The sequence below is a fragment of the Schistocerca cancellata genome, chromosome 11 (genome assembly GCF_023864275.1).
Source record: "Schistocerca cancellata isolate TAMUIC-IGC-003103 chromosome 11, iqSchCanc2.1, whole genome shotgun sequence".
In the NCBI taxonomy this organism is placed as follows: domain Eukaryota; kingdom Metazoa; phylum Arthropoda; class Insecta; order Orthoptera; family Acrididae; genus Schistocerca; species Schistocerca cancellata.
In genome coordinates, this window is record NC_064636.1 from 92098872 (window position 1) to 92112635 (window position 13764).

Genomic DNA, 13764 nt, shown 5'->3' on the forward strand with positions numbered 1-13764 from the left:
GAAGGTTTCCTGGGGAATGGCAGCCCATTCTTCACGGAGTGCTGCACTGACGACAGGTATCGATGTCAGTCGGTGAGGCCTGCCACGAAGTCGGCGTTCAAAAACATCCTGAAGGTGTTCTATAGGATTCAGGTCAGGACTCTGTGCAGCCCAGTCCATTACAGGGATGTTATTGTCGTGTAACCACTCCGCCACAGGCCGTGCATTATGAACAGCTGCTCGATCGTGTTGAAAGATGCAGTCGCCATCCCCGAATTGCTATTCGACAGTGGGAAGCAAGAAGGTGCTTAAAATATCAATGTAGACCTGTGTTGTGATAGTGCCATGCAGAACAAAAATATGACCTCACCATAACACCACCACCTCCGAATTGTACTGTTGACATACGATGTTCACCGGGCATTCGCCATACCCACACCCTCCCATCGGATCGCCACATTGTATTCTGTGATTCGTCACTCCACACAAAATTTTTCCTCTGTTCAATCGTATAATGTTTACTCTACTTATACCGAGCAAGGCGTCGTTTGGCATCTACAGACGTGATGTGTGGCTTATGAGCAGCCGCTCGACCATGAAATCCAAGTTCTGGTACCTTCCGCCTAACTGTCATAGTACTTGCAGTGGATCCTGATGCACTTTTAAATTCCTGTGTGATGGTCTTGATAGATGTCTGCCTATTACACATTTCGACCCCCTTCAACTGTCGGCAGTCTCTGTCAGTCAACAGACGAGATCGGCCTGGACGCTTTCGTGCGCTTGTGTTCCTTCACACTTCCGTTTCACTATCACATCGGAAACAGTGGACCTAGGGATATTTAGGAGAGCAGAAATCTCGCATACAAGCGTATGACACAAGTGACGCGCAAACACCTGACGACTTTCGAAGTCCGTGAGTTTCGTGGAGCACCCCATTCTGCTCTCTCATGATGTAGAATGACTACTTGCGTCGCAGCACAACGCACCTAATACGAAAAATGTATGTTTTTGTGGGTGTCTGGATGCTTTTGATGAAATAGTGTCAGTGCTGCTGTGGAACATAGTCAAATGATTTTTGGAAGTCAGGTAATAATGCATCTATATGACTGCCTTAGTCATTTACTTCGACGTTGTGATGTGAGAAAATGTCAATAGAAATCAGCATAACTGATGTCTTTGAAATCCATGCAGGTTAACTTGGCGGCGGTTATTCTTTTGGAGATATACTTTCAATGAGTGTAATTTATATTTGCTATGTGCCAAATGTACGTTGTACATTAGAGATGTGAGTGATCTGCCCCAAAAATAACTCTGAAGAATCTTTTAAATGAAAGGGTTTCATCAACATATGAATCTGAGGCAGTTTATTGCCTAACTGATGTGTGTAAGTAGTATGGTTGTATCAAGACACTGATGTGTTGAAGGTTCACTGCCTAAAGCTGTCGTTGCCTGTTCCAATACAAGATAGATAAACTTTTAGTAAATTCACGAGAATTATTCAATTGCAACATTAAACGAGACTAAGGCAAGCTCTATGATTTCTATCAACATGCATACCAAAAAATTGAAGTATTTGACAAAACATAGAGTTAATTAGAAGCATTCAGTTGATTTATACGCCAAAGTAAAAAATTGTACTCCCTTCTTCCATTATTTTCATTAGCACCTCAATACCATCATTCTACGTGATGTGTGTAACATTTCATTTGTAAATACACATAGCTGTGTTGTGTTCATAGTTGACAATCAGTCTCCTGTGTCATGTACGATACTTCCAAGAACTTTAGTTTTATAATGTAAAGTAGACACAGCAATATAAAGAAGATGCTGGTATTCATTTCCTTTCTTGCATATACTACCTATCATTTCTAACTGTATTATTGCGTCTGGACACGTTTCAGCCTTTCTTACTGTAAACAAAATGGATCTTTGGTACAAACTTAGATTAAGAACACTTTATTTTTAACAGTCAGTTCCCAAGAGTATTGTATTATGTTGCCAGCACAATACAACTTGCAAGGCAGGCAGTAGCTACCATCTGGTAGTCAGTGGCAGTACTCCATTTAACGATTGAGATTGCTGATCACATTTTTCGTTATCTATTTTGGCAAAGTGCAATGTTGTTTCTATCTGCATAGCCATTTTTAATATATTATTAGCAGAATTGGGTTCTATTCCTGTAGAGTACTGATGTGTGATATGATTTGTTCAGTTATTGACTGGACTGCCTACACAATTTCCTAATTCAGTTTTAGAGTTTCTGCGAATCGTAATTCGGCAGACTGCCAGTTGTTCAGTGAGGACACTGTTGGCAGTGGTACCTGTCTGACCAGAGTTGTGGCATGGCATGTTGGCTGGCGATATACCGATATGACGCTAGGTTGAGTGAAATGAACTGAAGATGGAAAGAAGGTAAATACAGAGAAAGGAATAATTGGCTGTTGTACCCTATAATATGACAGGGATATCCAATTTACCTGATACAGCAGCATCATATCTATTCAGGTAATCTGTGATAACAGTCTGTTCTACAGTTGTTTTTAATTAATACTTATATTATGATTTCAGGTGGTAAGCACATACAAGAGTGTGAATATTGATGCAAACCACTTTGTAATGAAACCATCTCTCCTGCATACATTTGAGTAAATTCAGCTTCCCCAGTGAGAACTAATATGGTGTCCTTATCGCTACTAATATCACACTGTAACTACATACACAAAATATTGCACCATCTGTATGTCTGACGTGGAAGAAAATTCATAGTTTGATCTGAAGCAAAGAGGCATTCCTAATTGTAAGGCTTATATATTAGAAATCCACACATAGTTAATTTTAGAGTAGTTAATAAGCACCACCCACGCATCTAACAAATACCTTTTTAGCAATCAGATGTTGTAGGAAATTAGTGTGTATAAGTAACGAAAATTTTTCTATTGTTGTTGAGCTATCACTATAGGCAACTAACCTGTGCATTAGTTTATAGACATCTCCTTCTGTCACTGTTGTACTGATGTTGGTATAGCAGTTATATATACTACATAAAGATAGATACAAACAAGGTTAATTTTCTGTATCTATTTACTAAAAAAGCAAACAGTCATACAGCTAAAGTCTCAGTCTTTTTACTGCAGAGAGGTGTGCTAAACTAGTAGATGGGCTTAGTATTTGGATCAGCTCTGGGAAGTTGTGTAGCCTGGCGACGTCCAATGGTGTATGTCCGTCATTACTTGTTGCCCACCGGTCAGCCCCAGCCTCAAGTAGCACCTTCGCCACCTCTGGGTATCCCCGCCTTGCCGCACAGTGCAGCGGAGTCAGGCCGCCCTCATTTGCGGCGCTCAGGTCGGCGTGGGCCGCCACCAGCAGCCGCACCACATCTGCGTGGCCATTCCACACAGCCCAGATCATAGGTGTGTCCTGATTCTGGGTGGATCTGGCGTCCACCTCTGCCCCAGCGGCCAGCAGCATCTTGACCACCTCGACGTCTCCTCTCTCTGCTGCCCAGTGGAGGGCAGTGGTCTGCCTGTACTCAGACCTCGCCGTCACGTTTGCTCCAGCCGCCAACAACGCCTGCAGCTCCTCCACGGCCCCCTGCTTAGCAGCCTCGATCAGCCTCCTGTCCTTCTCCTCTTGAGAAAGAGTCCTGCTCACAACAAAGATATTCCGAAAATTTTCTCTCAGTGCACACTCCTGATTGAGAATATCATCATTGAAGCTGAACTGTGACCAGCTCTAAAAATAATAATCTCCACTAACAGAAGAAAAATCTACAATTATCTCCCTTCTGTGATGCAGAACAGTGTGGAAGTCTGTGTACGTTAAGGTACAGTCTTCAATAAAAATTACTACGTTCCACCTCTCCAGAAATTCAGTCATCACATTATGTCTCATGGATAATTGACGCTGATTTCCTTTGAACTCTTGATGCCACTATCAAGCAGTCGTTGTCCTCCACTGAAAAAGAGGCTTCACAAAGCCAACAGTAGCCCTATTTGTGCAGAAATCGGTTCTGACACTTCCAAATATGGCACAGAATATTAATTATGTCTCCAAATGATTAAAGAAAATATCCTGTCATGGTAGGAAAAGTTCAGCCCATATATTTGCCAATTTCTACACAACCCAGTCAAGCAGAAAGAGCTATTGTTTCCATCGACACCATGAAGTCCGAATGTTAGAGATGTTTCAGGGATAAAACTCCAGTTTCCAGCCCCTACACAGAACTTTCACAGGCAAATGTGGTTGCACAGTGACAAGTATACAGACATGCAACTGCTCTCTCTCTCTCTCTCTCTCTCTCTCTCTCTCACACACACACACACACACATGTGTACACACTCTAACCTACAATTTTGTTGCTATGATGTGTCTGGAGGCAACGACAAACCCCATAGGTTACGAAAGTAAATTATAGTTTCAATGGCTTGTATGGACCACCATTCGAAGTGCATATTGGTTTCTTGAACAGATTGTAGAGGTCAACCCACCAACGTTTGTACTGAGAAAAATGCCATGTCATTCGCAAGTGGCGGCCTCACTTCTAATGAGCAAATCAACCACTAAGTCGTACCGTGGATGTGGAGAATGTACACTCGAAGTGATGGAACTCACCACATGCAGGAGGCGCCGGTGTCACCAGGTGGGGGAGTGGGGCGGACAGCTGTGGGCGGCTCAGCCGCGGCAGGAGTCCCGCTGCGGTCGCTCTGGTCGCCGTGTGGCTGAGTGGCTGGTACACTGCACAGACAGACGCTGCTCGGTAAGTGTGTCCACGTGGGCGCCAGAGGGCAGCTCACTACCGACAGTTCTACGGAGGGACTGTCCACACCAGTAACAGTACACATGTGGCGAACGACAATTGTGGGTCCACTAAGACGAATGACCCCATACCTGCAGCTCACGTTACCAAACAACAGTTTGTACAAAAATAAAGCACAAACGAAAGGCACAGACAGTGGACCGGATACAGGCTGGAGTGACGGATTTAAATGTACATAAAGTCGTACTATGATCATCGAATGGTGTTTGCAGCTCGTGTGTTCAGCATCTGGGCTGTACGAGGCAGAAATAGTAACCTGGGGGACAGTAGGTTCTCAAATCAGCTGGGACACAAATTAAGAGAACGAAGGGGCGCGGAATTTGTGATATTATAAAGCTATTCCATTCAAACATTTATCTGCCACTAGAAATATTACTACAGAAATTGAAATAATGCTCAATACATAGATGTGTTTCATACTGACCAACGAGCAGTCTCACTGAATAGGCAAATGTAACACATCGTGTGACTGAAGAGTTGTACGAGTGTGCGAGTAAAACCAGTAAAGTAATGACAGACATTGAATTTATACATTTCTGAATGACAGCTTACCAGAGGTATTCATTTCACTGAAATTAAAAAAAATTGTATTTCATTATTGTATTCAGTGTGATTATATATATGAGACTGCGATTAGAAGATTTCGTTAGGGATGAAGGAGTCAATATAACAAAATTAATGACAAAGAAGATAGAGAATGCTACAGACAAAGTATATTTCTGCAAAGACGAAATGGTGCTTATACGTAGAAAGTGGTCTGTGATTACTGCCAGCAAGGAGTAGGAACAAGCTAAGTTCTGGAAACTGAAAGATAGAAATCACAGAAGGATATATATATATATATATATATATATATATATATATATATATATAGAGAGAGAGAGAGAGAGAGAGAAAGATATCAATAATTATATCAGCGATTAATTATTTAAAGCTCTTGTTTGAAGTAAGAAAATATGAAATATAGGACTGCCGCATTTTATCATTGCAAGATGGAGATATAGTATAAATGGCTTGACAAAGGAACTATTCCAAGTGAGCCACTTGACGTAAGTTTGAATGTAATGAGTTGATATGTGGGAACAACTGTAAGAGGACTTTGTGTGATAGTGCTATTAGACAAGAAATTTCCATTTGCCACTAATTATGAAGGAAATGTAGTAAGGGCAAATGAAAGCAAACGTTGCAGACGTCCATGTATCAAATGAAGACTATATTATTGAAGTTGTGGCATGTATAGTTCTCTCTCTCTCTCTCTGTCTCTGTCTCTCTCTCTCTCTCTCTTTCTGTGTGTGTGTGTGTGTGTGTCTGTGTGTGCGTGTGTGTGTCTGTGTGTGTGTGTGTGTGTGTGTGTGTGTGTGTGTGTGTGTGTGTGTGCATTTTAATGTATGAAGCATGTGCAGTGAAGAAAACAGTAGGTAGGTATTACGACATAGACCCTTCTTAAGTTATCAAGAGCATTTCTATGTTATACACCTGAATAATGCAAACAGAATTATATTTGAACATAACGTGTTAGTAATGGGATGTCTCGAAAAGACAGAAATGGTGATATGTATTTCATTCAAACATTAACTTTCACATGTAGTTATGGAAATAGAGTACAGCCTTGACAGCCGAAAGGAGCGGCCAAGCGGTTCTACGCGCTACAGTCTGGAACCGCGTGACCGCTATGGTCACGGGTTCGAATCCTGCCTCGGGCATGGATGTGTGTGACGTCCTTAGGTTAGTTAGGTTTAAGTAGTTATAAGTTCTAGGGGACTGATGACCTCAGACGTTAAGTCCCATAGTGCTCAGAGCCATTTGAAGCATTTGAACCTTGATACATCTAAAGGAGAAATAGCTCCGGCAGTATACTGCCTCAATGACGAGAATTCCAGTTTGTCAAGCGGCTCATTATATACTGCATGAACATTTTGATACATCTCAAAAAGAAAGGAATTTTATGAGTATTACTAGGAACTAGACTAGAAGGTAATATTTGCGCTGTGCTGTAATATACAATAGAGGTTATTTCCATCTAAAGGTTTCACCAATACCGAGAATATTAGAGACGCATTAGTAATTGCAAGAAATGTGATATATGAAGTCCTAAAAGAAGGAAAATCTGCAAGATTCACTGGTTACACCTCCCTTCAGCAAGAATTTCCTCAAGATCTTGTAAGCTGTACATACAAAGGTAAATCCTATACTGGAGTCGCATTTCATTTAGTCTCCTGTCATAAATAATGGGCAGATAACAGACTTTTTCCGTTTTATTGGGATTCTTTCTCTCCACCAAATTAAACGGATTAGGTGATACACTGTCTCATGTAGGATCTCTCTTCCCTCTCGTAGCATCTCTGCAGGTAAGCTATCGATTCCTGGTGCCTTCCCTCTCTTCAACATTCTTATGACAATTCCTCCATGCCCAGTAGTTCATTCTCGTCTGTTGGTACTGTCACTTCATTTTCTCTGTGCAATTCTTCTTCCTCCTCTTCCTCTTCTTCCTCTTCATCTACTGTCGCAATGCTGTTGATGGTTTGGTCCACATTCAGCAGATTTTCGAAATAGTTCTTCCATTCCACCATAGCTTTCGTTTAAGTGTTATTATTTGTCCTACTTGACTTTTGATCATGTCAATCCTTTCATTATATCATTTTTTGAAGAACCTGACTGCCCTGTAAAAGTTTCTTGTATTGCCCAGTGTTCTAAGCCTTGCTGCCTATGTTATGTTGCTCTTTAGATGTTCTCGATTTTCTATTTGGAAGACTGTTATTGCTTCTCTAGCCATTTCATTCCATCCAAATCATGATCTTTCATCTTGGTCGATTGCCATCCATATCAATTTTGCTGCCATTCTCTTGTCGTCTCTGTCTCTACAACCACCATTAAAGCAAGGTCGGCTTCTCCTTTTGCTCTCTATCGATTTAAGCACCTAATCTTGTTTTGTCTGGTTCCAAACTTGAGCTTAGACCTTGGCGTGTCTACATGATGTCTGTCCTCATCCAGGGCAGCATAACTGTTTCGAATTTCAATTGGATGTCTGTCCTTAATGTGACCCTCTTTCAGTAGATCAGCATTTATTTTTGGGTCTGCTTCACTTCTCCCACAAGTACTTCAGTCCATTCTTTAATGAATAGTGGTCAACAAAAGATACTGGTCTGATCCTATTTCTGCACCTCTTTCAGATACTACGTTCTCAGCAATTCTTCCATGTGTAGCATCCACTAGTACATGGTCTGTTTAGTTCTGAGTGTTCTGTGTGATCAGCTTCCAAGTTGTCTTATAAATGTTTTTGTGAGGAAAGTAAATACTCTTTATCCTTAGGGTATCTGAAGTTGTTCGAATGACTCGTCTTATTTGTTGTCGGTGGAGGGACTGTGTAGAATATGTGGGCCAGTGTAGGGTGTCAGAAGGACCTCTCTTCCTACTTTGGCATTGGCATTACCATGGAACACTTTTACATTGTACGGCAGTGCATCTTCAAATACTGGTTCCAGGTCTCTGTAGAAAATGTCTTTTCCACTGTCATGTTTATCTTATGGAGGTGCATCATATGAGACTATTTTTTGGTTATAGTACTTTCCTTCCGTTTATAACCAGCATATTCTTCATTGGCAGCCTTGAAATTCATGATATTTTCTCTTATCTTGTTGGCTAGTACAAAAACAACGATTAGTTGATGTTTATTTGCTTTATTTACACTACATAAGTAGCTGCAGAACTTACCTTGATGCATCTGTTCTGTGGGAAATCTCACCTCTTGTAGTGTCAGTATACACTTCTTCATTTGGTACCTTCACAGTTGCAGATGTGTAGACTGATCTTGCGTTCTAAGAGCGGCACTTCAGTGAACGATTTTTCTGTGATCTTCTAGCGTTAACCTTATACTTTCTGGCGTCGGTTCCATTCTTGTACGACACCGAATCTGAGGCTAGGTATAGGCGTTTCGTAAAAATTGTCTGTTTCATTGTGTGGGTGAGTTTCCCCGCGTCCAACCGCCAACCTTTAGGATCAGGGGTTCTCACTTAGTCTGCATGACCACCCTTGATCTACCCAGCTTGGAAGACACTACAAGTAGTAAAGCTACCACCAGCGTAGCTCTGTGGATCATTTTACCACGGAAGCCCCACTTACAAGACAAGGTAAGGATATTTTTAAAAATACTACCTGATTCCTCTATACTGCTCGATGAGAGAAAATGAACTTTATTATGTAAATTGTAGATGCATTGCATGCATATGCCTGGAAAATTAAAGAGGAACGTGGAACACATAAAACTGTAGTAGTGATATGTGAATAGCGATTACTCTGAGCACTTGTCTCACTGTAGCTCATATTTCTATGAGTGATGATTTACACCATGGTAATGTAAGGAATGTGGAATTTTGACTATGATGCTGCCCCCCCCCCCCTTGAACTGCGCTGCAACATACTACAGGGTTCCTGGGGCTGGTACTGTGCAACAGACTTGCAGCTCTTTGTCATCTTCTCTTTAACACAGCATAACAACATTTGTAGGTACCTCAGCAGCAGAGACAGAAAACAGCAATAAAGGGTACTTTCCATAAACAGGTTTATAGTGACCAGACTTACAAAAGACAATTAACCATGTACACTCGATTGTTGTAGCTGCAAACTGTGCACGTCACTGTGTCTGTCTCTGTGCTGAGCAACATATCTTTGTGACCATTGCTAGAATGGCTCTTGCTGTCTTTACAGTCAATGGGCTCAAAATGGTTCAAATGGCTCTGAGCAGTATGGGACTCAACATCTTAGGTTATAAGTCCCCTAGAACTTAGAACTACTTAAACCTAACTAACCTCAGGACATCACACACACCCATGCCCGAGGCAGGATTCGAACCTGCGACCGTAGCAGTCCCACGGTTCCGGACTGCAGCGCCAGAACCGCTAGACCACCGAAGCCGGCACAGTCAATGGGCATTTTGTTCAGATTATTAATGCCAGATACTGAAGAACTACTTCTAGCATATACAGAATTGAACTGAACCACTAACTGCTAAAAAGGTTGAAACAAATTATGAAGCAACGAAATTCTTGGCTCTCAAAAGATAAGACTGCTAATAAACACAGTTCAATGTAGAGATTCAATGGAGTTTTTGTGAGAAAACAATGGATGGATGAGCTACCAGAAAATAGCCATCAATGGTGGTGTGTTATAAATCAGAAATAAATCGACAGAAAATAAGTGGCAACCACTGCGATGCAGAAGTTTACACACACACACACACACACACACACACACACACACACACACACACATACACACACAAACAAACAAACACACAACTTCTATGTGTCTCCTGTATGCACAGTATATGACACAAGTGCTGACTGCATAGTTCTCATAGCAATTATGCTTTTCACTTGAGAAACAAAGAAACCACTTGCAAGTTGAAAATAGTATGGTCAGGGGTCGAACTGGAACACTACAAGACTCCAAAATGCCTAGGAGTGACACTTGACAGATCTCTCACTTTCAAATGCACTGCATGAAATGCAAGTAGAAAGTTTCCACCAGGAACAATCTCCTGCAGAAACTGGCAGGATCACAGAGGGGTAGTCAAACTGAAACCATCTGCCATGTCACTATCCTATTTTGTGGCAGAGTATGCCTGTCCTGTTTGGTATAATTCAACTCGTGCCTAACAGGTGTGTGTAGCTCTCAACGAAACCTGCAGGATTATAACAGGTTGCCTGAAATCCACTCCAGTCGAATGGCTTTAAAACCTCGCAGGAATAAAACCACCACCTGTTCAAAGAGAGATAGCTGTGAACACGTGAAGGAAGGCAGTGGAGCTGGAAGTTACCCATCCTCTGGTATGGGTATGAACCGCATCCGCAACAACTGAAGTCGAGGAAGAGTTTCCTTAGGACATCAAAGGAAGTTAGAACCACTGCTGAAAAAGCTAGGTTATAACTATGGAGGCCTGAGACCAGCCTTCCGCCTGGTTGGAAAAGAGTTTTCGAAGCTTTAATTCCAGGCCATGATGGGGAAAGAACAACTTGGAAGTCCCTGAACAGACTGAGATCAGGAGTTGAAAGATCAAAAGTTAACTTGGCAAGATTAGGATATACTGATACAAATGATATTTGGTGTGACTGTGGAGAAGAACAGACAGTTCGGCATATGCTTCGGTGCCGATTGTGCCCAGTCTCCTGTACAGAAGATGATCTTTAACAAGCAACAGAAAATGAACTGGAAATGACCAAGTTCTGATCGAAAGTATTTTAATCATAACTGTATAAAATGTATGTACATGTACTTGTATGTTTCTGACAAGATGATAATAATAATAATAAAACACACACACACACACACACACACACACACACACACACACACACAGAAGTGGGCAATATGTATGCGTGGGTTGTCTTGTGCCTACCTGGTTTCTGCTGGAGGACCAGACAGCAACCTGATCACTTCGATCAAATCTTCAGGCTGAGTATGCATCGTGTCTGTCCAGCCCTTCGTGCCCAGCACCTCGAAAATGTGAGCCCTTATAAAGGCGATGGCAGCCTGCCTGAGGCAGGTAAGGGAGTGCTTGCCTGCGAGCATCGCTGTGGCAACCACATTCTCCACGGACAGCTGCGCGACCAGCTGCTGCTCACAGGCTGCCTTCAGGGACAGCACACTGTATCTGTCAGCGGCGATCAGCAATTGGACAGCCATGCCAGGTAGCTGGGGGGCGCGGAGGGTGTACATGTATGTCAGGAGCTGGCGCAGCACTGGGCCCTCCATGTCTGGGACAACGACTGGAGTATTTCTGGATTTCAGTGTTCCATGGCGGAACATGGTGGCGAATACAGGACTCCTGGCTGCCAGGACGGCCCTGTGGGCCACCAGACGTGTGTCGCCCGCCACCAGTGTCAACACAGCGCCGTCTCCAGCGTCCAGCAACGTGCTCAGGTCCACAGCTTCAGTCTGCTCAACCTCCTCATCTGGTACCAGTCTGGACGATTCTGAAACACGGTGTCACTGGGCAGCCCATTCTCTTACCCAGTATGTACTATACTCATATGAGCCGCAGCCAGATCTGCATCGGGCAGCAGCTGCTAGACGTTTTTCATCATAAGTAAGTTACCACAATATGATCACGTTGGTGTGTCAGATTGATCCTGGAAGTTATAACGAGTGACCCCCTTTTTTTTAAAGAGTTACCGATACCATGTATACTATCGCTTCTTGCATGGGTAAAAATTATCTCAGCGGTTTCACTGAAAGAATTCATATGATTTTGTATACAATGTGTTATATTTCAGGCTAAAATGTATACAAAAGAAATTAATGTGTTAAAATCGATATGTACTAAATGTTAAAATTACTGTTCTTTTAAGAATAAATGAAATAACAAAATTTCTGGCATATTGAAATTCATATTATTAATTTCACAATCAAATGTTAATTATTAAATTTGTTTTTGGAATTATTCATAAAATAATGATATAATTAGGTGAAGATTCTTCTCCTCTTGAGAAAGTTTGTAAACTCTTTCCATTTGTAAACTCTGCAAATTGTGATGACCACAAATGTAGGTAGTAGTGGACATGCCTCTGATGAAAGCAGACATTTTCCTAAACTTCTCAACAACAATGTAACTGAAACTTCCTGGCAGATTAAAACTGTGTGCCCGACCGAGACTCGAACTTGGGACCTTTGCCTTCCACGGGCAAGTGCTCTACCATCTGAGCTACCGAAGCACGACTCACGCCCGGTACTCACAGCTTTACTTCTGCCAGTACAAGGTCCCGAGTTCGAGTCTCGGTCGGGCACACAGTTTTAATCTGCCAGGAAGTTTCATATCAGCGCACACTCCGCTGCAGAGTGAAAATCTCATTCTGGAAACAATGTAACTATTGGTTTTTTGAATGTGGAAAATGTAGAAACATTGTTATGTTGAAAGAAGTGACAAAGAATAAAATTCAAGAATAATACACACAAATTTTCATCAGTTATTTAATATCAGGATCTTAAGAAATCAAAATTTTCAGCTGCAAAAATGTACTCCTAGACAAGACTTTGAGACATCAACAACAACAATGAGATAATGAAGATAAGTAAAAAGTTCTTCTTTTGTAATCTTACTCATCTCGAACTTTTCAAAATTTGTGCGAAGAATGAGGACTTTAATGGTGATGTGCGGGAGGGTAATATTACAAGATGAACAGCTGCAATTCTTTAACATTATCACTTTAATAATTTTGTAATTACTTAATGTCTGGATGGAGATACATTGATGATGATTGACAGCTGTTCGTACCTAAATTCAAATAAGTCTGCTGAATGCATGTTAGGGGTACTTGCACTACCTATTGTTGACATATCATAATTTGTGGTGGGATGGGTCAGATTTCCCCCTCATGTGAAAGTGATCCGCCCCACCATCAGGCTGTCTGTGCATGCTTCACAACCTGACCCAAACTTCAATATGTCATACTGCCTACATCCATATGTAATAATATCCTACATTCACCACTCAATGCTCTCAGCGTAACTCTTTATTCCCACACTAGTGGGAATGAGACTGTGCAGAATTGAACTTATCACCTATTGCCTGGCTCGGCATGTAATATTTGCTTTAGGTCTTGATAAAGAGACAGTGATGACTGAAAGCAATTCGAAATTAGATCGAAAAGAAATCGTGAATAAGTTTAAGCATGCAAATCTGAGTTCGAATCACAGTCCAGCACAGATTTTTCTATGCCACCAGTGGGTAGTACATCTGTACCTATAAAGCTGACACCTGTTTACATTGATGCAGCGAATTTATTTGGATCTAATTTCGAACAGTTGTCAATCGTCATCAGTGTCTCTTCATCCAGACATTAAGTAAAAATTACTTGCTGAGACGGGCACTAGATCCTGTATTTATAGGTCTCGATTCCCCATAGTCTTATTCTCACTAGTGTGGGAACAGAGATAAGCTGTGAGCATTAAGTGATGAATGTAGGAGACTGTAG

The 13764-nt window shown here is 41.7% G+C and overlaps 1 protein-coding gene across 1 annotated transcript in view; it reads right to left on the reverse strand.

Annotated features, from left to right (window-relative positions):
* Positions 1–3037: 3037 nt before the first annotated feature.
* LOC126108628 (tonsoku-like protein) overlaps positions 3038–13764 on the reverse strand; it is a 32277-nt gene continuing 21550 nt past the window's right edge. Inside the window, exons 4-6 of the mRNA XM_049913940.1 lie at positions 11190–11766; positions 4591–4713; positions 3038–3622 (exon numbers count right to left, since the gene is read on the reverse strand). Of these exons, the coding sequence (XP_049769897.1) occupies positions 3088–3622; positions 4591–4713; positions 11190–11766 (1235 nt within the window). The 3' untranslated portion in view covers positions 3038–3087. The remainder of the gene's footprint in view (positions 3623–4590; positions 4714–11189; positions 11767–13764) is intronic.